The sequence below is a fragment of the Onychostruthus taczanowskii genome, unplaced genomic scaffold (genome assembly GCF_017590055.1).
Source record: "Onychostruthus taczanowskii isolate IOZ18803 unplaced genomic scaffold, ASM1759005v1 scaffold115, whole genome shotgun sequence".
NCBI classification, from domain to species: domain Eukaryota; kingdom Metazoa; phylum Chordata; class Aves; order Passeriformes; family Passeridae; genus Onychostruthus; species Onychostruthus taczanowskii.
The window spans coordinates 459265-485750 of NW_024498183.1; the positions used below are offsets into that span (position 1 = coordinate 459265).

General features: G+C 43.0%; 3 protein-coding genes across 6 annotated transcripts in view; 2 read left to right on the forward strand and 1 right to left on the reverse strand.

Annotated features, from left to right (window-relative positions):
* Positions 1–36: 36 nt before the first annotated feature.
* TXNL4A (thioredoxin like 4A) lies at positions 37–8673 on the forward strand. Of its 2 annotated transcripts, none has more exons than XM_041427498.1 (4): positions 37–100; positions 239–412; positions 7174–7277; positions 7937–8673. In XM_041427498.1, the coding sequence occupies exons 2-4, from the start codon at positions 260–262 to the stop codon at positions 8106–8108; spliced, it is 429 nt and encodes a 142-aa protein (XP_041283432.1). In that variant the 5' UTR covers positions 37–100; positions 239–259; the 3' UTR covers positions 8109–8673. The 2 variants fall into 2 exon arrangements, with proteins under 2 accessions (XP_041283432.1, XP_041283433.1); XM_041427499.1 differs by lacking the exon at positions 37–100 and adding an exon at positions 1708–1785 and having other exon boundaries at positions 274–412.
* Positions 8674–10472: 1799 nt separating this feature from the next.
* Positions 10473–13312, reverse strand: HSBP1L1 (heat shock factor binding protein 1 like 1). The gene is made up of 4 exons (XM_041427507.1): positions 13242–13312; positions 12957–13122; positions 12790–12856; positions 10473–11897 (listed from the first exon to the last, which is right to left on the reverse strand). The coding sequence occupies exons 1-4, from the start codon at positions 13310–13312 to the stop codon at positions 11785–11787; spliced, it is 417 nt and encodes a 138-aa protein (XP_041283441.1). The 3' UTR covers positions 10473–11784.
* Positions 13313–24037: 10725 nt separating this feature from the next.
* Positions 24038–26486, forward strand: part of SLC66A2 (solute carrier family 66 member 2) — a 66019-nt gene continuing 63570 nt past the window's right edge. For all 3 annotated transcript variants that reach the window (XM_041427500.1, XM_041427501.1, XM_041427502.1), the window contains exons 1-2: positions 24038–24184; positions 24568–24924. In XM_041427500.1, coding sequence (XP_041283434.1) covers positions 24722–24924 — 203 coding nt within the window. In that variant the 5' untranslated portion in view covers positions 24038–24184; positions 24568–24721. The remainder of the gene's footprint in view (positions 24185–24567; positions 24925–26486) is intronic.

Consider the following 26486-nt stretch of genomic DNA (forward strand, 5'->3'; position numbering starts at 1 on the left):
CGCGCCGTGCCGGAAGCGCTCATGGCTGTGCCCGCCCTTCCGCTTCCCGCCCGTCCCGGCGCTGCCGTCGCTCCGTGTCTGAGGGAAGGACGCCCTCGGGGTGCGCTAGGGACGGGTCGCGCCGGGATGGGCGGGTCGGGAGGGGCTCGGTGCTGGCGCTCGGTGCCCGCCGGAGCCCCGAGGGGGCCCGGGGAGGGGTCGGGCTGTTAGCTGCATGGGCATCCCTGTCGTCCCGCAGGCTCCGCAGCCGGCCGCCAGGATGTCGTACATGCTGCCGCACTTGCACAATGGGTGGCAGGTGGACCAGGCCATCCTGTCAGAGGAGGACCGGGTCGTGGTCATCCGCTTCGGGCACGACTGGGACCCCACGTGCATGAAGATGGATGAGGTGCTGTACAGCATCGCCGAGAAGGTAAACGGGAGCTTTCTGCTTCTTCTGGGCTCAGTGTTCCCAGGCTTGCTTGGAGCCTGGGGCAGCTTATAACTGGGGTTCTGCACAGGTATCCCAGCTTTAGGAGGCAGCGGGAAAGCTGTGTGGTTTCACTTTCATGAGTGTCTCCTAAAGACTGCTCTGATGCTTGCAGTGTTCGGGGGGGTGCAGAGAGCATCGCAGATGTTCGGAGATCAAGGGTGCTGCTGTTAATAACCCATCACTGAGTGAGCATCGGCATTCAGGCGGAAACAGTGCTTGGTGTAGGGCTGCTGCGGCTCCAGGTAACGCAGCACTCACTTGACAGTGGAAATGTCTGGTACCTTCGGGTTTCCATCTGAATAACTTGAAAAGTTACTTTCATTTTGGCTCTTAAACATGGTGAGGTACTAAAATGTGCGGGATGATGTTGATTAATCTGTCACTCATATAATTCTGATTAATTTATCAGCGATATTAATCTGTTAGGGATGTTATCTGTGGACACCAGTAGCCTTCTGCTGAGTTGCATGGACTGAATTAAATTTTAAGAGCCAAACTCCACAGCTGTTTTCAGATGGAAACTGAATGATTGCAAACACTTACTTAAGAAAGATACATAGATAGGAAAAAATAGACTGTTAGAATACAGAATCAGCTACAATTTGCCTTTCATATATTTGCTAAAGGTATTGCGACACGATAGATGTAGAATATTGACAGCTCTTTAACTGAACCACATGAAGAAAGAAGCAGAAATATCTGAATCAGAAACGGTAACTTGGGTAGGAAAAGGTGCCAGCTATCATAGAAATCATAGAATGGTTTGGGTTGGAAGGGACCTTAAAGATCATCTCATTCCAGCTCTCGTGCTCTCCTGACCAGGTTGCTCAGGGCCCCATCCAACCTGGCCTTGACCACTGCCAGGGATGGGGCATCCAAAACTTCACTGCCTTTGTAGAAAGTTCTGTGCATACTCCATAGATTGACATGGAATTGTTTTTGTGGTTTACTTTGCCTTCTGAATTTTTTAAAAATAACTTCTGTCTTGAAAATCTCCACTATTGAAGATCTGTACCCACAGCCAGGGGCTAAAACATATTAGAATGCAGTAAAAAGTTGTGATATGTTTTAATACTCTTGTTTTGTATTCAGCCTGGTGGGAGTGTTATGCTCAGATACTGTTAGTATGGACTTGTGGCAGGATGCTTGGCAATTTGGCAGACCTGCTGGCAGCTAGGGGTGACTGGGGGAAGAAAGAACAAAGTAACTTCTTATTTAAAAATCTCCCTCTGCAGAAATGGCAAATTAAAGGGGGAGATCCTACCTCATCCTCTTGCTTACAAGCCATGTTTGGATCTCTGCTGTTTTAAAGAGTGAGTAAAAGTTCCAATTGTACAGGTGTTTATTCTAGAGAATAATACAGAATGTTATAATTGCTATAATTGTAGGCTACGTTTGAAGACAACGTGGCCGTATTTCATATTTGTTACCCTGGTGCAATATTCTTTTAGACTGCAGCATGGTTTTGGGTAGCAGTATTATTTGTTTGTATTTTGTGATAGAACAGGGTTTTCTTTTCAGTTTTTGTGGAAAAAGAAACTGGAATGCTATATGAAAGTACAAAGTAGATTATTTTCACCTAAACGTACTCCACTTGCAGCTGACTGGGGTTTTTCCCTAGTGTTATATGAAAAAGAAGCAAGGTTTCACTGAATGTCAAATCATAATTGTAAGTTGATAGATTTTTTTTTTGCTTTGTTAGGGTTTCCATCAAACATTGATTGAAGCAAGAATTGAGTTTCACAAATTTTGTCTTAAAGACCTTTTCTAAAAATACACTTTCTTCTTTTCTTTAAAGGGAACTCATAAAAACCTATCCCCTAAAATAGAGGGATTGGTTTGCTAAATGGATACACCTTGTTTAAGAAATTATTTGTCTATGATTGAATAGTGTAAATCAGGTAACTGTTGAATTGGATCAGTGTGGGTTTAGGGAGGATTCTTCAAATGTTGTGCATTTATTTAACCATAATCAGAAGTGTGAATAGCTGTGGTATTTCCTTAGACATTAGTTGTGCCTCTGCATTTCTGCTAAAGTTACATGAAAAGTGAGAGAGGAGAAGAAGGTGGGGCATAGAAAGAGGTAGCTATGAAAAAGGCATATAGGTATTTTAGCTGCTGGTGTTTGTAATTAAAAGGTGAGCAAAGTTAGTCCATTTACTGATGTCTGTTATTTTCAAAATTATTAGCTGTAAGCGCTGCTGTTGGCAGTACAATATCTTTCTCTTTTCCCCTAGAAATTTATCACCTAAACTTACAGCATAATTAGCAAGAAAAAAGTTCAAATAAATATCACTAGTACAGACTTTCAAGTTTGTACTTGCTCTGTTCAGTTCAGTAATGCAAGTCTGCCAGCCACCTCAAATTCAAGTAATTTGGTTGCAAATGCTAGTCTCAGTTCCTGTATTTTTTTCCTGCGTGTTTCTTGACCGTAAAGTAGTGTTCTGTTCTTCTAAACAGAAAAAAACACTGTCTAGAAACTGGTTAGAAAGATGAGAAGGTGGAATCTTGGATCTTGTTTGAGATTTCCTTAGATATTTGGGCTGTAAGGTTTGCTTTTCAAAGGCAGTTGAAATCTTAACAATAAAAAAAATAGGAGCATTACTTATCTCTGACAGAAATGCCAAGAAGCTTCACGATTTTTGTCAGTCGTCCTAGGCATTAATCATAGTGTTAATCTCATGTTGTAGGAACAAATTTATTTATTTTTAGAAGGATATTGTTAATGAAGGAAGTCAGGGAGGAGAGCTTCAGAGGACAAATGAATCCCATGGCATATGATTTTTCTTACATCTGTGTTTCCTGTTTACTAGCAAAGTGTGTGATCTTCATGAAGACAGGATACAGAATCTTTATCTGATGATACAAGTCCTGTAGATTCCTCTGCTTTATAGTCTTGAACCATTCAGTGTAAAGATTTCATATCAGTCCTCAGGCAGAGCCAGTTCTGTGAAGTATGAAAACAGCCCGGAACAGTGGCCAGGCAGTAATGTACTTCTGGGTTCTCTACATGCATCTTCAGCCATGTGGATTGATTAGACTGATCTATGAAGCTATCATCACTGGGGAGAAGGGGCAAAACCAGCAAAACTGAAGCCCAACCTGTAAAAACAAGTCACACAATTTTGAATCCATGCTGCTGTTTGACTTCGGTTTCCTACTCTACCCTGTCCCCATGGAACAGCAGCTCCAACAGCCTGATAAGACAGAGAAAGTTTTGAATTGAAAGACAGATAAGGGAAGTCAGGAGTGTCAGAAACAGTTAATATCTGTCTCTGAAAATGCTTTTTTCTTCAGTTGTTGCACAAGTGAGGTGCTGCCCAGAAGGAGGTGTCTCGCTAGAGTTTTGATTTTTTTCTTCAGAAAGCAGTTGACTTACTGCAACAAATTTACTGTATTTAGTGTATGTTATGAGGTTAAGCACTTTCAAAGTAAACTTGTGTTATGTGTTCAACTTCTAAAATACTACAAGGTTTTTTCATATTGTTTCTACAGTAAAATTTTGGTTTATATTAACAAATTCAGTGTAGTCTCCCTTGTAACTACTGCAACTGCTCGTATTTAGTTGGATTTGCGTGTTTAGAATTGTATTTTATTCTTGTTCTGAGGTGTCCATACTGTATTCTCAGTTGCAACTCACAAATCAGATAGAAAACTTGTTAGCAACCACTGCCTTGACAGGGTAGCAAAGCTCTTTTTTTACAGGAGTGTAGGTTTTCAGCTGACAGCTCTGTCTGAGCAATGGATTCACATCCCAACAGGGAGAGGTCAACCTTTGGTTTGTCTCCACAAACTGTGCACATCCACAGCAGTCTGAGTCCATAAATACTTCCACTGCTTTTGCTTAAATCAAAGCTTTTTTGTGAATTAGAGCTGGCTGTGTGTGAAGCTGGCTCAGATGCTGCCCTGTACTGCTGCTGTCTTGGCTCCAATAGTGTCTGAGACAGGAACTGCTTCTTCAGTCTTACCAGGCTCTAAAACTGGTCAATACTGTGAAAAAAGAGACATCTGAGTCTCTGCAAGGCTTGTCTTGTGTTGAAATGAAATACCTCTTGGTGACAAGCTTGCCCACCCTGGCACATTAAGTTGCCCAGCCCCTAAACATTACGTAGGCCAGTGCAGTTCTTCTGCATCAGCCTCTCCATGTGTTTATCTCGTCCCTCCTTAGGCCTGAATTCCTATTTCCTGCTGCTATCCCTGGCAGTCGGTGTCCAAACTCAACGGAGCACACACCCTCATTCAATGTGCTCATAAGCTAACTTGTTTTGGAGTGGTGATCTTGCCAAATTTGAAATGAGGAAAGCGAGGGGGGAAAAATAGAGCAGCTTTTAAAGTTTCAAATTAAAATTTGAGTCCAGCTTTAAGGTCTGCTTAGACTTAATATGAGCTTTTCAGCAGGTGACTGTCGTCAGTTTCACTTCTGTGAAAGTAGGTCAGAGAGAAGGAAGATTTAATTAAAGTCTTGGAGACTTGGATCCTAGTGATCACTTGCACATGTGCTCTGCTAAGGTCATTTGAGAGATCCAGTCCTTTTTAGTAAGATTTATATAACAAATTAAGACTTATAGTTTGTTTCTCTTGTATGAAATCCTAGGCTGTTGACGATCACTGCTAGTGACAAGCATTTCTGGTTCTGCAACAACTCAACTAAATTAAATGCATATAATGTCAAACTAACTTTAAAAGTTTTTTTTTGTTCCAGTACTATCTGGAGTACAGAGTTCTTGGAAGTAAAATTTTGGTTCAGGAGTGCTTATGGAACAGTATTCTGCATACATGTAAATCTCCTTGGACTAATCTTTCACCAAACAAAACAGGTCCTAAGAATGTTTTATTAATGCTAGGTTTACCTTAAAATAATTTTGCAAGCTCCAGATTAAGTAATTGTTCAAAGATGGTGTGCTCTGTCAAAATTGGTGAGTGTGTTGTAGAAATTCCTCCCCATGGTGAAGGTGTGCTGCTGATGCTAAAAATGCCAGCAGGGTGGAAGAAGTAATGATAGGATAAAATGAAAATGGCTCCTCAGGTGTTTTGTTCTCTAAAAAAAGGACCAAAACCCCCACAACTGCCTTTTGCCTGCCACCAGGGCTCACCAGGGAGTAGCTTCAGTCACTTCTCAGCTAAATTGTGCTGCCTCTGAACATCCCATTAAGGGTCTTAGAAGTCTTTAATGTAAAATTGAAATGGGTGTGAAGGATCCCTTCAGAGGGTTTGATATTATGACTGTTTTAGTTTACAAGGCTTTACCTCCTGGCTGATTTAGAACATAGCTTAAATGTGATGTTTTCATTGGAATGTTGACTGAACCTAGGATTATAACTGGCTCCATAAAAGCACAGTAAAAACTTTAAATGCTGCTTCGCTCTAGAAGAGATTTTATTTTCTTTGCTGGTAATACTTACTTACATTCTTGAAGTGAGATTATTTTTTATAATTTTGAAACTGTCTTGAAGCAGAAATCCATAAAAATTTATTTACTCTGCTTTTGTGTTTTTTTTTTTTTTGTAAATAAACATCTTCATCTTTCTCAGTAAAGTGCCTGCTAGGATGTCTACGTACAAGCTACAAAATATGTCATATTTTTCTCATACAAACTAATCCTGCTCTGTGAACTAAAATATTGTTCCATCAAGCAGATATTATACTCACCATAGCATTTCCAGACTTTTGATAGCAGAATTAACAAGTGGGAAGTACTGTAATGAACAGTGCGTTTGTCATAGATTTTAGACCATGTGTGTTAACCTCAGGCTGGTAATTCTGGGCAGTCAAATGGGAGGGACCAAAATTATGTTAGCAGGTAACTGAGGATGGGGAGGCACAATTGTGCACACCTGGTGTAGTGCAAAAGATTTGATAATATACCTTAAAGTTAAATGTTTGTGCAATTTGGGTGACTTCTGACTTAGAATGTAATGTGTGTGGGTGTGTTAATTTCTACTGTGAACTTATGAGCTAAGTTTAGAAACCAAATTTTCCCCGAATTCCACTTAATAACAAGTATGCTACATCTAGGAAATAAAAATGTGACGCGGTTTTCTTGCAGGAATGAAGGCATTGACTGTGACACTAGAGGGGAGGGATTCTTTTGCATCTGAGTAACTCTGCAAAATGAAAGCCAGTTTTACCAGAATTGTCCAGACATTAGCTTCTCACTAAGGTCTTATTTCTTCAGCAATTACACTTTTAAGTTTTAGCTTTGCACCTCTCAAAAAAAGCTTTTAGTTTTTAAATTAAATTATAAGTTTCCCATTTTAGACAAATTGGATGTTTTAGAGGGGGGAAAATGCTTGGAGGCAGGCACCAGGGCATTGTAGATCATTAATTTTCTGAAGTCTATAAGCAGTTGATGACAGAGGCAAAATGTGTCAGCCTGGCTTGCACAAAGCAACTATTCTACTTGTTTAGAGCTGTGCATGTCACTGTGAGTTCTCAGTTCTACATAAAGGACATTTGTTTCTCTGGATGTTGATTTAGCATAGTATCTTTCCAGTTGACACTGGATGTGAAATGAGCTTCTTAGCTATATTAAAAAATATCTTCCATGTTAATTGGTTGTTATGATTATCAATAAAAGCAAGGCTGTTTATTCTGATTTTATGACTTAATAATTTGGAAGATAGATGTTACCGTAATGAAAGCTTATGTATTTTAATTGGTAATATATATTGCTTTTGTATTTCCTGTTTTCTTCTGTTTAGGTGAAAAACTTTGCTGTTATTTATCTTGTGGATATCACTGAAGTACCAGACTTCAACAAGATGTACGAGTTGTACGATCCCTGTACTGTCATGTTTTTTTTCAGGTATGTGATGGTTCTGGAATGTAACACACTTAAACTTTCTGTTTGTCAAATACAGTGTCTCAGCAGGTAATTTCCAAATGCATAATATAGGCACACTGATGCCTATATTTACATTGCTCTACAGAAGAGTAAACTGATTTTATATGAAAATGGATTGTTTTCCAATTAGCCTGGTAACAGTGTTTGATAATAGAGTACAAATTAGTGATAGTGAAAACTGGGTTTATTATCCATTTTTCTTAGTTTTAAATCTCAAACTTCCTGCAGTCAAGCTTGTCAAACTTGTTTTCAAGATAAATTAAAAGTAATAAGGTTTTTTTGGAGTTAAGGTTTCTACATTTATGAGATAAAATGTTCTACTGACAAACATGGAAGTCTTTCTGGAGATAGACAGTAGTGAAAAAGAAATACAAACCGTAAGGAATATGCTGAAGGATAATTGCACCAAATAACCATTTTGGGGGCATGTTTGGAGTCCTTATTCTTGCTTTAAAAATTGGCAGTAAAATGTCAGTTTAAGTGAGAGGAGTAATGCTTGTTTTGCAAGCCTCTTTATAAGGGCTTCCTTTGATCCTACAAAGCATTTGGGGTGGGGTATAAGATTTCTTTCTGAATTATAATACCCTATTAACCTGGTTTTTTGTTCTTTCTCTTCAAAGGAACAAACACATCATGATTGATTTAGGTACAGGTAATAACAACAAGATCAACTGGGCAATGGAAGATAAGCAGGAGATGATTGACATTATAGAAACTGTTTATAGAGGAGCCCGCAAAGGTCGAGGTTTGGTGGTATCGCCGAAAGATTATTCCACTAAATACAGATATTGATGTTTCTTTGGGCTGCCTTTTTTCATAACCCTATGTCCAGTTAAACTTATTTCTGTGCATGTGTGTACATATATGTATATTAAAAGAAAAAAAACCAACAAACTACAAGTCCTTGAATATTGAGCATAATTTGAATTATTTAAAAAATTTGAATTCTGTTTGAGAAGTAGAAAACTCAAAGCCTGGAACTCTCTTGAATATTACTGCAGTAATACAGTAGCTGAATTTTGGGGTTTTCTTTTTTAAAGACTCTCCTTTGTTGTCCTTTTGGTATTACATATTTTTGTACACAAAAAGCCTGTTTGCAGAAATGTGTTTTAAATTGTTTCATTTGCTTTTATTACACAAATATCTGGGAAAACTATACTATAGTTTTTTTAAAGAATAAAGTAAGTTCCACTTATTCACCTTAATTTTTTTCAGCTAATGAAATTTGACAGTACAGATGGGTGCATTGGGTGCAAGTCCGTAATGTTGAAGATGACTTCTGTTGGGATTTCCTTGCGTATCATATTAGTCCCCTGTATCCACTAAAAATGTGAATAAAACAAGGTGCATTTATTAGTATTTAGCAAAACTCAGAGAAAACATCTCCTGTGACTTTGCTCACCACCACACCCTCATCAGCCTTATGGACTTGTGGTGCCAGACTCCTTTTCCATGGTGGCTGGGCACTCACTTCGAAGCACCTGGTGAATTGTGCAGTGCCAAAGCACAATTGCACTTCTGGAGCTGGCTGCAGACAGCAGCTGAGGAAACCAAAAGCTGTGCTGTCACTTGAACTCCGGTTTGCCTAATAGTATACCAAAATGCACGTGTACTTGGGAGACTTGGATTGGATTCCACTGTGGCATAGGTTTTGAAATTTCCATTTGCATTTCTGACAACTTTTACGGTAATGGAATTGGTATTGTGTGGGGGCTTGTTTGTTTTTTGAACTGATACATGCATATTTACAGGATTAATTAAAACCAAACCAGGCTAGCTCCTTTCTCCAGAAAGAAGAAATCCCGTTTGTTACAAGACAAAGAATTTACTTCTACTACTACCAAGTGTGTTGTAGAGGATTTAGAAAGTGTGAAGAAAGTAAAGCAAAAGGGTCTCAATTTCTGCTGAAGTTAATCTGGTTTAGAGTGGTTATTGATTTTGGAATAACTTATGTTGGAAGGGAATGTCAGCCTCCCAGTCATAGTAGGTTCCACATGGTCAGGTTGCCCAGGATCGTAGCCAGTGATGAGTATCTTGATTGGACTAGATGATCTTTAAAATGTCTTCCCACCCTGATGATTCCTTGTTCTCTAAGGATGGAGATTCTTCAGCCTTTCTGGAAGGCCTGTTCTACTGTTTGAGCACCTTCATAGCTGAAAAAGGTGTTCCTTGCATCTAGCTGGAATTTTCCATGTTTCAGCTTGTGTTGAGTAACCCTGGTGTACAACACCTTCAACAAGAGTCCATTCCCTGTGCTCTGCCATGGGGTGGTTGGCAGCAAGAAGCCATGGTCCTTTCTTTAGGCTGGACTAAGAGATTTCTCTCAAACCTTGTATCTGCTGTACTCCACTCTGTCTTGGTGATTCTGTTTTACCTCCCTCACACCACTGCATCTCTTGAACTGGGCAGCCCCCAAACTGACAGAATATTGTGGGTCTGGTCTCCCAGTGAGGTGAATGGAGGGGGAATGACTTGCTGGCCCTACTTTGTGCTAATACTGACCAGTGGGTTGCTGCAGCCCTTGGTGCCTGTGCACCCTGCTCACTCAGTCAACCTTTCCTCCAGACCCCTTTCCTGCAAAGCAGTGCCAGCCATGCCCTCACACCTGCTCAGCTTGGCATTTTGAACTTCAGCAAGGTGCTGTTGGCCCACTTCTCCAGCCTGTCCTCCAGCATACCAACCTCTCCCCCCAGTCTGACAGTACTTGCAAGTCTACACTGATTAAAGCATTAATTGGAATGATTTCTTGATATTAATGAAGGCATGTCTCCCTCATTAGCTGAGGTATTTTGTTAACCTGGCAATGCTTCAGCTTCCGCTTTTATGGTAAAAGGTTCCCATTACATTTCAAACTAAATCTTCCCTGCAAAGAGTACCAATATTTTGGTGTACAACCACCTTAAATTTAGTGCAGATGTCCTGTTTTCTGACTACCAATTTCTTCTGGACATGCCTGGTAACTAGAATTCATCTGTTTCCAGGTCTTTAAATAAATTAAACTGTTTTCATCGAAACAGCTAACATTAAAGAACTGAAATTGTCACAACAGAAATACCTGGGTGATGTTATCTGCACTGGTGTGCACAGCTTTGGGTGGGCTTGTGCAAGGAGTAACAACCGAGCAATTGTAGCCTACAAATACTGCCATTTTTTTAATACAGAATGGTTCATTCTAAGAACATATAAGCTAAAAAGGCAACAAATCTTACTATTTTAATACCAAAATAAATACATTTTCATTCATTGAAAACATTTGTGATTGGCTAAGTTCACTATATAGAATATAGTTCTATCCAAAACAGTGGCTTTGCCTTCTCTGAAACTAACAGTTCTTTTTCAACTCCAGGAAATACAGTGCCCCACTTAGATGAACAAACCCAGCTTTCTATTTTCTTTCCTGGGGCAATAGTTTAAAATTTTTTTCAAGGCTATGACATGATACAAACACATTTGTTTTCCCTTAACATTTTTTTTTTTCAGTATGACACTAGACTGGAAAATGTCAGAGTCAGTGCTATGCTGTCCTGCCCTTAATCTTCCTTAAACACATCCTCATTTCAGTGCTGCAAAGATACTGAATAAGTAGGTTAGTGATTTATTCATGAATGTGATTCAGCATGGAGATAGGAAGATCTGTGGACAGTTAAATACATCTTTGTGGATTGTCTTTCTGCATTTCTGAAAACTATTGCGCACCTTGTGCAAAGGCATCAGAATGGATACCTAAATTACGTCAGAATATTTACAGACATTCCTGTCTTTCACTGCATAAGAAGTTCCAATGACAAGAATAATTGATGTGTCTCAATTTGAATCAGGAAAGTGTGCAACAACAGGAAGACAACATCACTTGCATCCAGAGAACACGGAAGCAGTGCTGCCTTACAAATACTAAGAACACAAAGTCAGCCATCCATCAGGGAGAGGCCTGGCATTTGCAAGAGACAGATATAAAATCCAGAACACAATCCTGAAATGTATGATTTTATAATATGAAGTGATTGACTATAGTTTACTGCTGTTTGTGGTGAGTGTGTGTGAGAGGTGTGCTCCATGCCACACTGGGAAGCTGTAGCAGGTTTAAAAGCAGAGGTACATAAATTTACACCAGTGAGCATCCTCAGCTAGGTTAGCATACCTGAGGGGCAGGAATGGTGGGCAGGAACACTTCAAACCATACACATTTCAGTATGAATGGACAGCCTCAGTTTACATACTTGGAGTGAGTTAGCACTGCCCCCTTGTATATTGCACTCAGCTGGAACAGAGGCAGCAAGATGCAGTTTTTCTTTTGTAAAAGTGGTCATGTTCTTTGTCTCTTGGCAAAAAAAAAAATCCCAAGGTATATAAATATGTTTTTTAAAAGTACACTTTTAAATCCAAGAAAATGCAGGTATACTAAATATGTAAACACCATCATTCACCCACCACTCAAAACTAAGTGGAAATGCATAAAACACAGAAAAACTTAAGTAAGTGTCTTTACTCCCAATTCTTCATCTCTGTTTTCTACCCCAGCCTCTGTCATCAGGTCAGCAACACGCGTCTCAAGGTCACTGATGCGCTCGCCCATTTCTTCCAGTAAAAAGTTAAAGATAACTTTTATAAATAAGAGTTCTACATTTTTACAGTTTTTTTTCTTTTTTCTTCCAGATGTGCCAGTCTTTTACTTGTTCACATTTAGTGTAAGATGAAGCATGCACAAGGTGGACAGGGTGTGCACAAGGTGTGTTAGAACACAACCCCTCCTTCTCTTACAACAGATAAACATTCAAATTCTTAGTATCAAAAGCCTTTGCAAATACTCACGAGTGAACTGTGTGAGAGATTGTTTTCTTTCTGAGGAACTCTTTAAAGGTGCTCACATACAGGTAACCTACAGAATTAGAATATGAATGCTACTCAAACATTATTCAGGAAGTAGCTGTTTCCTGAAAGGTCAAGTTTCTGAAAAAAAATTAATAAATGCTTCAGAAAGCAGAGGTAATTTCTGTAAGAACACAAAACAAGAAAGCTCAGAGCCCCTTCAAGGTCTGATTTTGTTCTTTTGAGGGCTTACCTTGTCATGCTCAGGCCAACAGCTGCTTTTAAACTGTGGCTTGTTTGAGTTGCATTTTTGGAGATGGATGTTTTAAATGCACCTTCAGAATCTTTACACATAATTCGATGCTTATTTTACTTGAAAGCCAGAATTGCTGCACAGAGACTACCTTGCTATTTGCAGTGAGCCATTTTTTAGGATTTCCTTCTTAGAAAAAAGGATCTATAAACAGGCTGGGCGGGGGGGGGGGGGAGGTGGGTGAAAGTCAGGTGCCTTTACGTCATAGGTATTTAGCCACATCACACATTCTACACTAATTTGATGTTTAATAAAGAAGCCCACCCCGCTGTTAGAAGCAAAGGCCCCGCCCGCACCCACCAGCGCGCAGGGGGCCCCAGCCGCGGGATGATCCCCACGTTCCAAAGAGGATATTTCTCAGCGTCAGCTTCTCCGTCAGAGCCTCAAAATTCTCCTGCAGCCGGCAGAGCAGATATTCCGCCTGCGGGGGAAGGGGGAAAATAAAGACAGGGGAAGCAGAAGGCAGGGCCCCGGCCGTGCAGGAGCCCCGCCGCCAGGGCACCCCGCCCGGCCCCGCTCACCAGCCGCGGCAGCTCCGCGGCTCCCGGCAGCGGCCGCCATCGGCTCCGGCTCCGCGGCGCGGCGCGGCGGGCAGAGAGCGCACGGCCCCGCCCGCAGCGGAGCAGGGGAGCCCTTAACCACCCCTTCTTCGTCTGCTGCAGAAAGCGTCGTTCCGCGCGGCAGTAACTAAATAAGGATGCCGAGGTTTGATCTTAAGAGGTCTTACAATTTATTTTTTTTTTTTTTAAGGTCTGCTTCCTTTTCCCCCTTGAAATTAGTTTTGTGAGATGGAGTGGTAAAAATACCGTGGTGGTTGAAGTTCTTTGCACTGCAATGTCAAGCGAGACAACATCAAAGGCATCAGCAAGAGTCGCATGGTGCCTCTTGCAGGACCAGCATCTAGGTCATCCCTGGCTTTTGGGCTGCACAGCGTCAAAAAGCTCCCAGTGCATCTATTACAGAAGTGTCTCTCTTCTGGATGCTGAGACTATTGCCTGATGTAAATGAAGAGGTTTTCAGTTTACTGTGTCTGCATGGTTAAGAGCGTATCACTGTTGGGCAATAATTTACCTTAGTCAATTACTTTGAGTAATTACATATGCTAGATATGCCAAATATGTGTCTTCATCCACAAAAAAATTCTGAGCTGGGAATTACTTCAGTTGCTGTAAGCCTACCACTTAGAATCTTTCATAATATACTTAACTGTTTTCCTTCTTAACCTTCCCCACCTCATTTGAGAGGGTGTGTTAATGGCTGAGGTGAAATTCTGGCATTGCTACCTGCTTTCCATAATTGTAGCTTCTCTGTACAGCCTTTTTTCCCACTCTTGCAGGTAGTCCTCATTGTAGAAAGAAAAATTAATAATGGTTTGCAAAGCTTTAGTGTTCTAGCAGCATTACTGCTCTAGAAAGCTTCTAGATAAAGAATTTGAACAATATTATGCATGTAGATAGGGTAGCCACTAGCTTCAACCATGCAGCCTTTTTGTTCTGTTGCATAAGTAAAAAGGAACAATTGGTGTTTCTTACCTGTTTATTTGTCGATCATAAATATTATTTCCTTTAAGTCTAGGTAGTAGTAGAAGGTAGAGCTGTGGTATTTTTGCATTTTTAATTCTGATAACAGCCACAGTCTTCCTGGTGTTCCTCCTTCCAGAAGAGCTACAAAAGCCTCTCTCTCATGCAGCAATATTTTCCCCCAGGGGTAGTCAAAGTGGCTCTGTCCGCTTTTGCCCAGTTATCTTGAACAAAGCCCTAGAGTCCTATTTGTAGTGAAGAGCTTGCAAGGATAAAGAACCAGCTGGAAATGCAGAGGAGCAAGCATTATACAGCCAACCAATTCACACTTCACTACATCCCACTACATCTTTGTAGTGCCACGTTTTAGCAATGACCAAGTTAGAGCTGAACTGAAAACAAGCATGACTTGATAAAGGTTTTCTGTAATTAGCTCCTCATTTTTGTGAGGTAGGTCAGTGTGGTCAAAACAGAAAAAAATACAGTATCCAGCTGGCACAGTAATGGAGGACAGGCAATGAAAAGTGTGAAAGAGACAGAAAAATACTTACCATGCATTTCCCCCTTCAAAGGTCTCCTTCTTTTACTTTGTGGACTCAGCAGCTGATGTGAATGGCCCTCTTAGTTCAGATCGGGAGCTGAATTAGGCCAATAGTGCACAGCTGGATTTATGAAATAAAAACAGAAGTGTCTTTAAAGCTAAAAATAGCCATGGAAAACTTCAGAAAGCCTGTGAATAGAAGAGACAAATGACAAGACCACACAGATTTTGCTTAACAATGGATTTACTTAGATAGAACCTAGCATGCTTGGTTTTGCTCTGCTGTCCTGTAGTCTCTCCCTTCTCAGAGGGCTTAGAAGTTCAGAACTGAGCTGCTGCATACATTTCCAGGGTCTGAAATCTAGGGATGTAAGATGAGCCATAGTTTAAAAGCATAGTCCATGTTGGGCATGCACCCATGGGCTAAGGGAAGCTGAGCAAAGACCCTTTGGTTTTGTTTTGTTTCCAAAGCAGAGGGCTAGCTGAGAACCAGTAAACAACCAGTGCTCATAAGAGTATTTACTGCAATAAGAATGCTTAATTTACTAAAAGGATAACAAGAAGTTCATTTTGGCAATGAGTAAAAAAACAGATCCTGAGGAGGTTTGAGAAAGGAGCAAAAGAGAAGATTTGACAACAAATTCTTTTTCCATTCCAAAATATGCTCTGTGCTACTTTCTTGCAGTAAAAAACTTAGACTTTAGTCACTTTGTCCAAATATGTCTTTTTGGTATGAAAAACATGAAGTAAAAATAAAATTAGGGTGACCTCGAGGCTGGGATGCCATCTGCTTCCATCCTATTTCAGTATTGCAGGCCTGTGCTGTGAACTCTTCACAGTGTGCGCTGAAATGGTATCCAAAGCATGTTTTCCTTGCTCTTTCCTAGGGAAATTCCAGTCCCTCCACTGCTGGAAGCAGAAGTCATAGTAGTAGGATAGGACATAAAAGCATGTTGAAACATTTATAAAACCTAAGCTCCGAGTTCACTGCCATGCTGTAAAAGGCTGTGATGTGGCGAGAGAACTGATGTAGAAATGCATTATCCTTGCTGTTTGGATGTTACATAGAGCCTCTTTCCCTCCTCTTTGCTGACAAACAAGATTTTATATACCAGGGGTAAGGAATCCTCTGGTCACTCCAAGCATGTCTGGCTCAGGGTTGCTTTGGAATGGAGGTGAGGCCAGAGAGAGCACATCTCAAAGAGAAGCTGAATATTACATGTGTGATAAGAGAGAAAACAGGAATTTAGTCTGGAAGGAGACAAGGAGGCAAGCGCTCCTGGGTCAACGTGGCAGCTTGTTTGACTGCAGATCAGAAGGCAGGATGCAAATGGTATTGCAAATTTTGTGGGTTTGTTTTTTTTTCTTCCTGGCAGAGGCATGGTCAATACTAAAAGTTTTCTCTGAAGAGAAAAGGGCTAGATACAAGTTAGTGCTTGCAGCACAATCATGGTACTTTTGCTAACAAATTGTTGGGCTGGGTCTTTGAGTCATGCTGTGCTTGGTCCTTCCCTCTCAGGTAGCTTCTCTTGTGTCACTTCGCAGTAGTGATTCAGAGGGACACAATGTGCAGAAAAAAAACATCTGGCTTTGCTAGGTCATCAGCTTTTATATGCAGCAATCCCAAATGGTGCTGATGGTTCTTGTTGCAAACTCTGACATTTACCCAATCTTTTAATTCAGCATAATGCAGCTCACTGAAAGCTTGCTCCACTGGAGTACTTCCTGGTGAAGGCATCGCTTTTCTTTCATATGGTAACATCAGTAGACCAACAAGTTGTTATTTAAAAACGTGGAAAGACGTGGTGAGTGGAATGCAAATGCCTCAGGCAGGGGAAAAAAGCATTCGGGTCATTGGTGTCTGACAGCTGGTGTTCCTTTGAAAGACAAAGTCCTTTGAGGTGAATATTAAAAGCCTGGGTGTTTGCTCATGGTTCAAATTTCAGCTTCTGTATCTTTGAAAAGGGTAATTCCAGCCGTTGGAAACCTGATCCCTGATGGAGGTGCTCTACCTTTAATAAAAGTATTCTGTTTTAGGACTGCTGCTCACAAATCCCCTTATTGTGAAATATTTCAGCCAGCCCCTTTCTGCAAGTATCTACAGAAAGAAAACTTAACGGGTTAAGGATAATCTTGATCAGATGTTCAGTGCATGCTCTGGGCATCATGTACTGCTAAGCATCTGTAATAGAACACAGGGTATAATTTTCCTTGTAAGTATATTGCACCGGGATAAATGCAGGAGCAGCAGAAAGGTGACTTTGGAGACTGATCTGGTGGGTGGTGGCATCCTTTGGCTCTGTAAGAGCTGTGTGTAATTCACAGCTCTGTGAAATCACCCGCCCAGCTGCTGTTGACTGAGTTACTATGTGGTGATCCAGAAATCTCCAGCTATTTTTCCCGGACATGGCTGGTAAGAGATGTTGCTTCTCATGCTTTTTCCTGCTCCAGCCTTGTTCCATTGTCTTTGGATAGTGAGGGTGAAGGAGTATTCACCACTCAGCTCACCTCCTGAAAGGCTGCAGGAGGGAGCTGGAGGTATTTGTCCCTGGTGGGAGAGGGAGCAGGGTCTGTTTCTCTGGCCTGGTGGCATGCCTGGCACTGCATCTGGCTGCTGTGCTCAAACCACCCCATGGCCTTGCTCCTCACATGGGCACAGAGGAGCTTTCTGGGAGCAAACACAGTGTGTGACAGGTGAGGCTCTTCTGTGATGGCAGGATGGGCAGCCCCTGTGGCAGAAGGACAGGCAGCTGACCTCACAGCCTGCTGTGGCTCTCTTCCAGGGACCTCGTGGTCCAGAGCAGAATGTGCATTTTGTGCACAGATATTAAACATGGCATGTGCTGTGATGCGTGATGGAAAGAGTATTTTTCTAAAATATTTGACAAAGAGACCCTGTGCTGAAGAGGCTGGAAGCTGGGCACAGGAGGGAGTGGTTCATTGGAAAACACCCATTTTGCATTTCCAGAAAGTGTAAAGAACTGTGGGTAAAATTTCCTGTGACCAAACTGCAGTTATGCTAATGTTTCTTTCCAGCTTCAGACACAATTTTTCCCAGAGGAGGCAACTGGACTGTCTCCCTGGTACAGGCAGTTTAAATTCACCTTGAATTAATGGAAAGCACTTAGGATGGTTGCATAAGACGTGGATTGATTTGGGCAAATATGGGAAATAACACTGGAGAACATTGGGTGTAGGACACATGCTCTAACAGCAAGATGTGGGTCAGTGAGCACTGACAGTAATAAAAACAGCCAAGAGTGTGGTAATCTGATTCTTTGGCTTTTTTTTTTTTTTTTTTTTCTTTTTTCTTTTCCCCTGGGAGGAAAAGCTTGCCCTTCCTCATCTGAAACAAAGATCTTTTGCAAATATTCTCTTAAGACTGAAACCTTGACTGGCAGTGGCCTGCCTGCTTCTTCTGTGAGACATTTGTGGAAGAGGAGAGGAGCTAAGAGTTATGACAGGTATTTTATGCAGCTTGGGTAATGTTGGAAGCTCTCCCACATCAGCTCCATTTAGTGTTCCACATGGTGTTTGTCAGCAGGAGACATTTGGGTGCATATTCCAAGCATGCCTAGCAAAAGGCATCTGAAATTACAAGGGCATAGAGGGGCCAGAGGGTGCCAAGGGACACTGCCAGCATAGGTAGCACAAGTGTCAGCTGAGCAGAAGAGTGCTGGAGATTTGGCCTTCCACAACTAGGGAAGAGGTGCAGTGGCATGGGTCCTCAAGGCTGCTCCACTTTTGGGGCTGGCCAGAGTGGCTCAGATGACACATGAGGATGTTAATTTTCTCTCTGGCATAGATTCTGTATTAAGCAGAAGCAAAAACACCTGCAACTGCAGCTCCTTGGGGTTTCAGAAAAGTCAGTCTGCAGTGTTTCTGTCTGTCTCATGTAAATTATCTTCTACTCAAGTATTACTCTTGCAATAAAGATGGTCTTTGTTTTTTTTTTTTTTTTCCCATTCTGCACTCTTTTCTCATGGTAAGGAGAGCATAAATTTAGTTTTGTTCTGGTTTTAAGTGTGCCAAAGATGCTGAGCGTACCCAACAGAAACAAGCCAGTGTGTGCTACAGTGTGTAAATGCCACCAGGAGCACTTTGTCCTTGTTCTAGAACAGAGAAAGAAAAAACAGTTTAGGTGCTGTAATGCTACTGACTCCAAGTTACCTGGTGGTATTTTGAATCATGATGAAGCTGTAGTTTCTCTGTCATTTTTCTTTTCTCTCTCTGCTTCTTATTTACTCCACAGTAGAGAGAAAATGAGTCAGAGTAGGCTAAGGATAGTTCTCCTGACACTTTGGACACTGCATTTGTACCCCCACTTGTTCTGCAAAAAAAGCCAGCTTGAGGATCTCCCAAATTGCATCTCATGCCCTGTGTTGGCTCTGGCTAAGATGGAATCAGCTTTTTCCAGAGCTGTACGGTGCTGTGTTTGAGACTAGAACAGCGCTGGCAGCACACCAGTGCTTTAGCCAGCACTGAACTCTGGTTGCACAGTACCAAGGCCACCTCTGTTTCTCACTCTGTCCTTCCCCGCAGCAAACTGGCTGGGGGTCACAGAGGCTGAGAGGGGAAGCAGCCAGGACAGCTGACCCAGGTGATAAAAGGGACGTGCTAGACCCACAGCATCACACTCAGTAATAAAAGCAGACTGCGGACATTAAGTTTCTTCCAAAGTAGCTGTTGCTTGGAGACTGGCTGGGCACCAGTCTCCTAGTGGGAGGTGGTGAGTGGTTGACTTTGCACCACTTAGTTATGTTCTTTTTATTCACTACAAGACTTTTATGTCAACCCATAGGTATTTTTCCCATGGCTTCACCCTGCTGATTCTCTTCCTCATCTTGTGGGAAGGAGTGAGTGACCAAGTGGCACTCTTGACCAAGTGGGGGCTTCACTGCTGTCTAGGATCAGCCCACCACACGCCTTCTTTCCCAGCTCACTCCCCAGTATCAGCAGCTTCTTGTGGAACACAATTGATTCTGTAATTAGTGATCATTTTGCTCCAGGGAGGAGTGAAGTGCATGAGAGAGTGAGATGGTACAGTGCTCTTTCTACATCATGTCAAGAAAGGTTCAACAAAAACCAGCTTAATAAAATAGCCATTTTAGTTAGATGGAATGAAAAGAGGAATGTGTCCCTTCTGATGCTGAGCACCATGCATTGGATCAGTGGTGAACGGAGTCTGCATGGTACTTTGCCATGGCACACAGTGCAGATCCCTTCTCTGGAGACGTTCCTCTATTACATATCTTCTTGAGAGAAAGCAGCTCTGCTCCTGAAGATTGTTGAAGTGAGAAGTTCTGGCTGCATTGTTGGACATGGGCAAGGATATGCAGGTGGACTGGGAGCTGTCTATGGACTCCTCTGATACAGCCAACTGCTGAGGTGACATTGATGCCACGGCATCCCAAGAGCAGGTGGGGAAGAATTAATTGGAGCCACCTGGACCTGTTTGACAGAAGAGCAGAATGTGGGTTAAGCAGTCCTGGTTCAACTTCTCACCTGAGTAAGCAGCTACACAGGTAAGAAGTTGAACCAGGACTGCTGTTTGTTATTTCCCCACTCTGAACTTTGCCCGTTGTTTACAAAGCTGTAATGGTTTGAAGAAGGGTTCCTGTATCTCTGCCAGCTGTCAGGCTGATTCCTGCTCTGACATGTTTGCTTTAGGGCTTTTTCTCCATTTCTCTGTGGAGATGGTAGCAGTCCAAGTACAGAGAGGAGTTTAATCATCAACCTCCATGGTCGTGGTTCCTGCTCCCCAGTGCAAAGCATGTGACTACTGCCCAGGGACGGACTTGTAGGCTTGGGCATGTTTGTCAGAGCTCCTTGTTGGAAGTGCAGAGGGTGCTCCTCTGCATGTAGGTAGGTGTTCCACTCATGCTGATATTCACTGTTCTGTTTGCAAAGACCAGCTCAGAAGGAGAAAGGAAGAGTGGTGAAAATGTGCAATAAAACTGTATCTCCTATTAATGCTATCTTGATTCTGCCCATCAGCTGCCGAAACAGGGGCTCACCAGTGCTAGGAGGGGCCAGCAGGCAGCTTCTGCCACCAGTTGCAGCAGGGTTGCTTTAAAAAAAGATCAAAAAATAAAGAAGAGGACAGCTGATTTAGTGATAATACATTATGGTAGGAATGGCCAATTTCAAGACACTTAAGACCCATTTACTTGTTTTATGAACAGTACAGTGAATATTTCTTTTTAATGTCCCCAAGGCTGTAGTTGTAGAGTGAGATATATAATGTGATAATTGAAGGGAATTTGGCTACCATAGGGATTAACTTTATCCTTTTATTGTGTAGTGTGTTCAAGAAGTAACTTAGAGCTTATCGGCACTTTAGCAGGGTCTTGCAGGGACTTCATATGCTTGCTTCTGTGCAACAGCATTTCTCTAATGTAGAATATAAAATAATTTTAATACTCATCTTTCAAAGTCAATTGACAGAACAACAGACTGGTTGGGAGACGTGTAGCAATCTGCTATTTTTGCTACTGCAGTAACTACAAGTGAAGTACCAACAGCTGTCCTCCTCCTCCTGTAAAAAGCTGCAAAGACATGGCTAAGGCTTGTCATGAAACTGGTCCATTGGGTGGTTCATTCCCATGTCCTGTTGGTTCCTGTGTAGTCCTGGTAGGAATATGGCCATATGGAGCCAAGTTTAGAAATGGGGCTCTGCTTACTTTTTTAAAGTCAATGGACTTATTTGCAAAAACTAAACCTTATATAGTAATTTTTACTACCTCTACCAACATTAAAGTTAAAAGCCCTTTGAAAACATCCCACGTCTGTTTGCCATTTTCAGCTTGCTTAAACCACACCCAAAGATACTACAGGAACATTTCTTATCAGATTTCTTAATCTCAAATAAATCAAAGTTCTTGTGGTGTTTGGAGGTTTGGGGACTACGTTGTTACCAAAATGTTAACTGCTAGAAGCTAGTTCATAACTTGGTGGCTAGAGCTGCTGACATAATCAATTTCACTTCTCCTACAGTAGATGTCCTAAAATGATTAATTTTAAAGACCTGGTGTGAAGCAGACTTTGTCTGCTTCTGTTTTCTGAATGGGTAATGTAGTTCCAGCAAATAGAGGATTTCCTAATGGGGGAATTTTGCCAGTCTGTGTGGAAAAATAAATACACCTGTTCTTTTTCTCCTCACTTGAAACAGAGGCTTGCTGTCTGGCAGTGAAGCAGTACTATTTCTAGGGTAGGCTCTGCTTTTACATCAAGAGGGCGGTCCTTCTGAGCTCCCTCTCAGTTACTATCTCCCAGAGAAAGAAACCTGCTTTCATATGAAGCCTCACAAGGCTCATTCTTGTGTGATTGCACTCAGACCTGCAGTTCTTGCGGAACTTTTCTTTGATGATGCAAGACTTCAATCACCTGTTATCACCTCAGGTTTAGATAAATTTCTTCCAGCACACTCTCCTACCGGAGTCTTGCTGGGTCTGCTGTGGTTGGGTGTTCCTGTGCCAGGCAGGATGCTACGCTGGAGGCAGCAAGCACCTCAGGATGGCACCACTACTAAAAAAACCTGAGCCTGGCTTTTTAGAATAACCTGAAACCTGAAGGGTCCCTTCCTGATTCTGGCAGCTGCTCAGCCTGAGGAGTTCAGCCAGCCTGTCATTCCTCCTCCTACTCAGTGTCTGGTGTCACTGGTCAGTTAACTTACATCCGTGGATTAACTCCTGAACAACTAGGACATTTTTTAGTGACCTGAACTGAATTGTGTTCACACAGCAACGAGTGGTAATTCACATTTTTTACCCTTACAGTTTCAAGTAAGGGAAAACAATGTCTGTTTAGGCAGTTGTCTGTTTCCAGTTGAGTATTTTAGAATCTGAATATTGTATACAATTTGTTATTGAATAAAGTTAAGAGCATCCTGCAATAATTCTGGAAGCTAACCTGGAGATCTGGTGGCAGCTTGGGTAGTTTCTTCTACTTAGGTAACCATTACTTCAAAATACCTGTTTTCTCAAGACAATTTCTTCATGATCTCTCAAAATACTTGCATTTATATAACAAAAATTGGCTTTCTAATCTCGGCTACTCCTATTTTCAGCTTGAAGTTTGTTTAGACCATTGTGCTTAAGGAAAAATAATGTGCTAAGGGCTCCAAGGAAAGCATGTAAAGAAGTTGGCATAACTGCCTGATGATAATGCACAAGTGATACATGAAATATGAGCCATTAAATAATAAAATGTTTTAAATAATGCAGTTTATACATAATTGGATTGTTATAGTCTGAGTGAGTCAGATGCAATGACATCAGGAACTTCAGGATCCTCATCCAAAAATCAGAGTTCAAAACATCAACTATGTATTTTTAACTTTAACAATCAAACTATCAAGTCTGTGTAATGGAATAGAACTTTTTTCAAGTAGCAAAGCTGTTACTTCCTTGTAGGAAAGCTAAGTCTCAATGTTATCCCTGGTCACCCAATCTACACAGGAGGCTGTTTTGGATATTTGTGTAATGGTATTCCAACAATGTCTTTGACAAATAGATTCTGTGGTAATGTGCAGGTTCATGTGCTGTGCATATGCTGCAAGAATTGCCCATTGGAAGAAATGGTTGCAGTTGAGCAAGGTGCTGCTATGCAGGAAGTAAACAAAAGGCTTTTGAAATCCAAAACAGACATTTCTATTTTTAATTCAGCTCCTTTTCCCCTTTAACAGTCACAAAAAAAATTTGCAGTTGTTGCTATAGGACACAAAATCATACATCACTCAGATGCAGGAAAACCCATCTCTTTTCCTACCTGTTGGTTGAGCAGCAGGGGATGAGCAGCCTTCCTTCTACTTCCAAGGTAGAAGGAAGCATGTCTGGGGTAGTATTATGGGGAGCCCAAGGATCAAGCTTTGAGGACAGCTGTGCAGCCACTTGGATACATGGTGGATGATCCATCCTTTATGTGTAGCTGAAGGAGGTGGATGCAGTGTGCATGCTGTCATTCTCCACAAAACACCTGTGTGCAGCACTTGTCCTCTCCTGGCCCAGTGCAAGCAGCAGTAGAGGCTCCCTGGTCACTTTGGGTCTGCCCTACTTTGGGTCGAAGACGCACACTTTCCCTCCCCACCCACTGCAATTCAGAGAGCCACAGAAATCAAAGAATCATAGAATGGTTTGGGTTGGAGTAGACCATCTAGTTCCAACCTCGCTGCCATGGATGCCTTTCATTAGGCCAGGTTCCATCCAGACTGGGCTGGAATGCTCGCAGGGATGGAACAGCCACAGCTTCTCTGGGCAACCTGTTCCAGTGCCTCAGCACCCTCAAAGTAAAGACTTCCTTCCTAATATCTAATCTAAATCTACTTCCTTTCAGTTTAAAGCCATTCCCACTTGTCCACGAGGCATGACGGAATTTTCCGTAACTCCTGGGGAGCAGGACCCGGGGCGGTAGCTCAGCGCAGCCCGAGGAGGAGAAGGCGCCCACGGTACCCCGGCGCTGCCCGCCGTGTCCCGGTACCGCCCGCGGGCAGCAGCGCGCTGCAAGCGGAGCAAGGGCCCGGCCCCGGTGCCACCGCTCCCCGCCGGAGGAAGGGGCGGCCCCGGCGCTCATTGGCGGGGGCGGGGGCGGGGCCGGTCCCCGTGCGTCACGCGCCGCCCCGGCTGCCGCTGCCCGCCCGCGGAGCGGCGCCGGGGGATGGAGGCGGTGGCGGCGGGAGCTCGGGGAGCAGGTGCGGGGCAGGCGGCCGTGCTTGTCCGCGGGGCGGGGAGGGCGCGGGTGGGCGAGGGAGGCGGAGGAGCCCCCTCGGAGACACGACCCGGGGACCGGGCGGGAGTGGCGGCGGAGCCGCGTGTCCGCGCCCTGCTCGGCCGCTCTCAGCGATGGAGCGGCGCGGCTGCCGTACCGGGGCCGGGCTTCCCCTGTGGAGCTCCGGGCCGGGACCGGGACCGGGACCGGGGCCGAGGCTGAGGCTGAGGCTGAGGCTGAGGCTGGAGCGGGGGCGGCCTCGACCCGCCCGCGGCAGGGCGGTGGTCCGGGCTCGCCAGCGCCCGGCTGGCAGCGGCCGGAGCCGCCCTTGGCAGAGCTGGGCTCACGCCCCATCCCTTTCCCCAGGTCCGAGCCCCGCGGGAGAGGGCGCAGTCATGGTGCCGCATCCCGGCCAGGAGCCCGCCCGTGGCTAGAGCCGGCCGCGGCCGGAGAGCTGCGGCGGGGCACCCTCAGCCTGAGGGCATCCCTCAGCCTGAGCGCCTCCCCGCGCGCCCCCGGCATGGAGCCGGGCGGCCTGGAGTGGCTGCTGGTGCCCATGCAGCAGCTGGTGTCCTGGGGCGCCGCGGGGGCCATGGTGTTCGGCGGCGTCGTGCCCTACATCCCCCAGTACCGGGACATTCGGCGGACCCAGAACGCGGAGGGCTTCTCCACCTACGTCTGCCTGGTGTTGCTGGTCGCAAACATTCTGCGCATACTTTTTTGGTAAGTTGGCTGTGTTTCTGCTCGGTTCTAAAGGTTCCTGCTTGTTTGCCAGCTGTAAAGCTTTGATTGGAATGTTTGAAGAAATAATGTTTTACGTACCTTTTCCGTTCTCTTGAAAATCTAAATGCTGTCTTTCCATCCGTGTGTGTCTATTAAGTAGAATGAACTGGGCTGGGAAGTATGGTCTGGTCTGTTTCCCTTGGCAGATCTGATGATCAGCACTCTGATTTCCAAGATAAAACTTTTTAACATGTTGGTAAAGAGGTTTATGCTAAGTCAGATCTTTTTTCTTGCCGACTGTATTTTGCATTTCTCATACTCCTCTATCTCCATTTTCAGAGTGAAAGCCTCGGTACCACACACTTATTCTAGTGTCTGGTTGGCATTAGCGTCACTGGAACACTTGTCGTATAGTCTTGCATTTTCTCAGGGTACCAGCTGGCTTCAGAGAGGGTTCACTTGTAGATCTTCATGCACAACTACAGATGAAAATTTTAATTCTTGAATAAGCGAGGATGTGCTGCCTTTCAAAAGCAAATTTCTTTTGCTTTCAACATTTGTTTCAGTACTTAAGACCAAGTTTGTTTCCGTATTTTGGTCTTGTGCTGCTGGACAAAGAAAATGTTATTACAGCATGATTTCTGTGAATCAACGTTATAAATATCTTGCTCATTACTTCTCATTATATAGGTGCTGCACCACTGAGAATGTACTTGGGATGAAATGGTCTGGGCAATTACTGCAACTAAGGACAGTTATTCTGTGATTCTGTTTTGACTACAAAGTAATGCTTTTTAATCCATAAAGAACTGATAGGTAACAGGCTGCATCCATTTGTTGGTTTTCAGTTTCTTTTTAAAGAAACCTCCTCTGACTCTGTATAATGCCTTCCTGGGTTCTGCTACAGCAAAATGCAACATGTAAATGCTGTGCTGGAGTGGAAAACAGGAGACCCTTTCTTGGCACCACAAGCTGGCAGTCAAACAGAGGAATCATCACTAGAACAGAGCTACTTGTTGCATTGGAGCTGTGTTTTCCTGGGGAGAAGTACATGGAGAAAGCAGAGAGCAGAAGGGAAGTAGAGGAACTGGCAGGAGGAGAAGTGAAGAGTCTGAGCTGACAGTGTTAGAAAGAGAAATAGTCTAACTTTTGGTTTTACTGGAGGCAGTCAAAATATAAAAATGGCTTACGCCTGAATGGAGATGCTGGCAATTTCTGGGTACTTCAGGTGAGCACACCTGTTAAGTGAGACTCAGACTATGGAAAAGCTGAAAGATTTTTAATTTGAATTGATTTTAAGTACATCTAGTTAAGAGATGTGTGAAAGTATAAATGCTGCAAGTAGTGAAAAGTTATCATTTATATCAATATTGAAAGGTTTGTCAATACCTCAAAAGAGAGAGAATGCAGTTATATTGATAGGAGTATGTATGAGTAGTTAAGCCACATAATAGTATCACTCCCTGACACATATGAGCACTGTGTATGTTCTTGGCACCTTGGAGCTTGGCATGGAATGGCTTCACACAGGAGTCTGCAGAAACCTTTCTGTCTGTACTTGC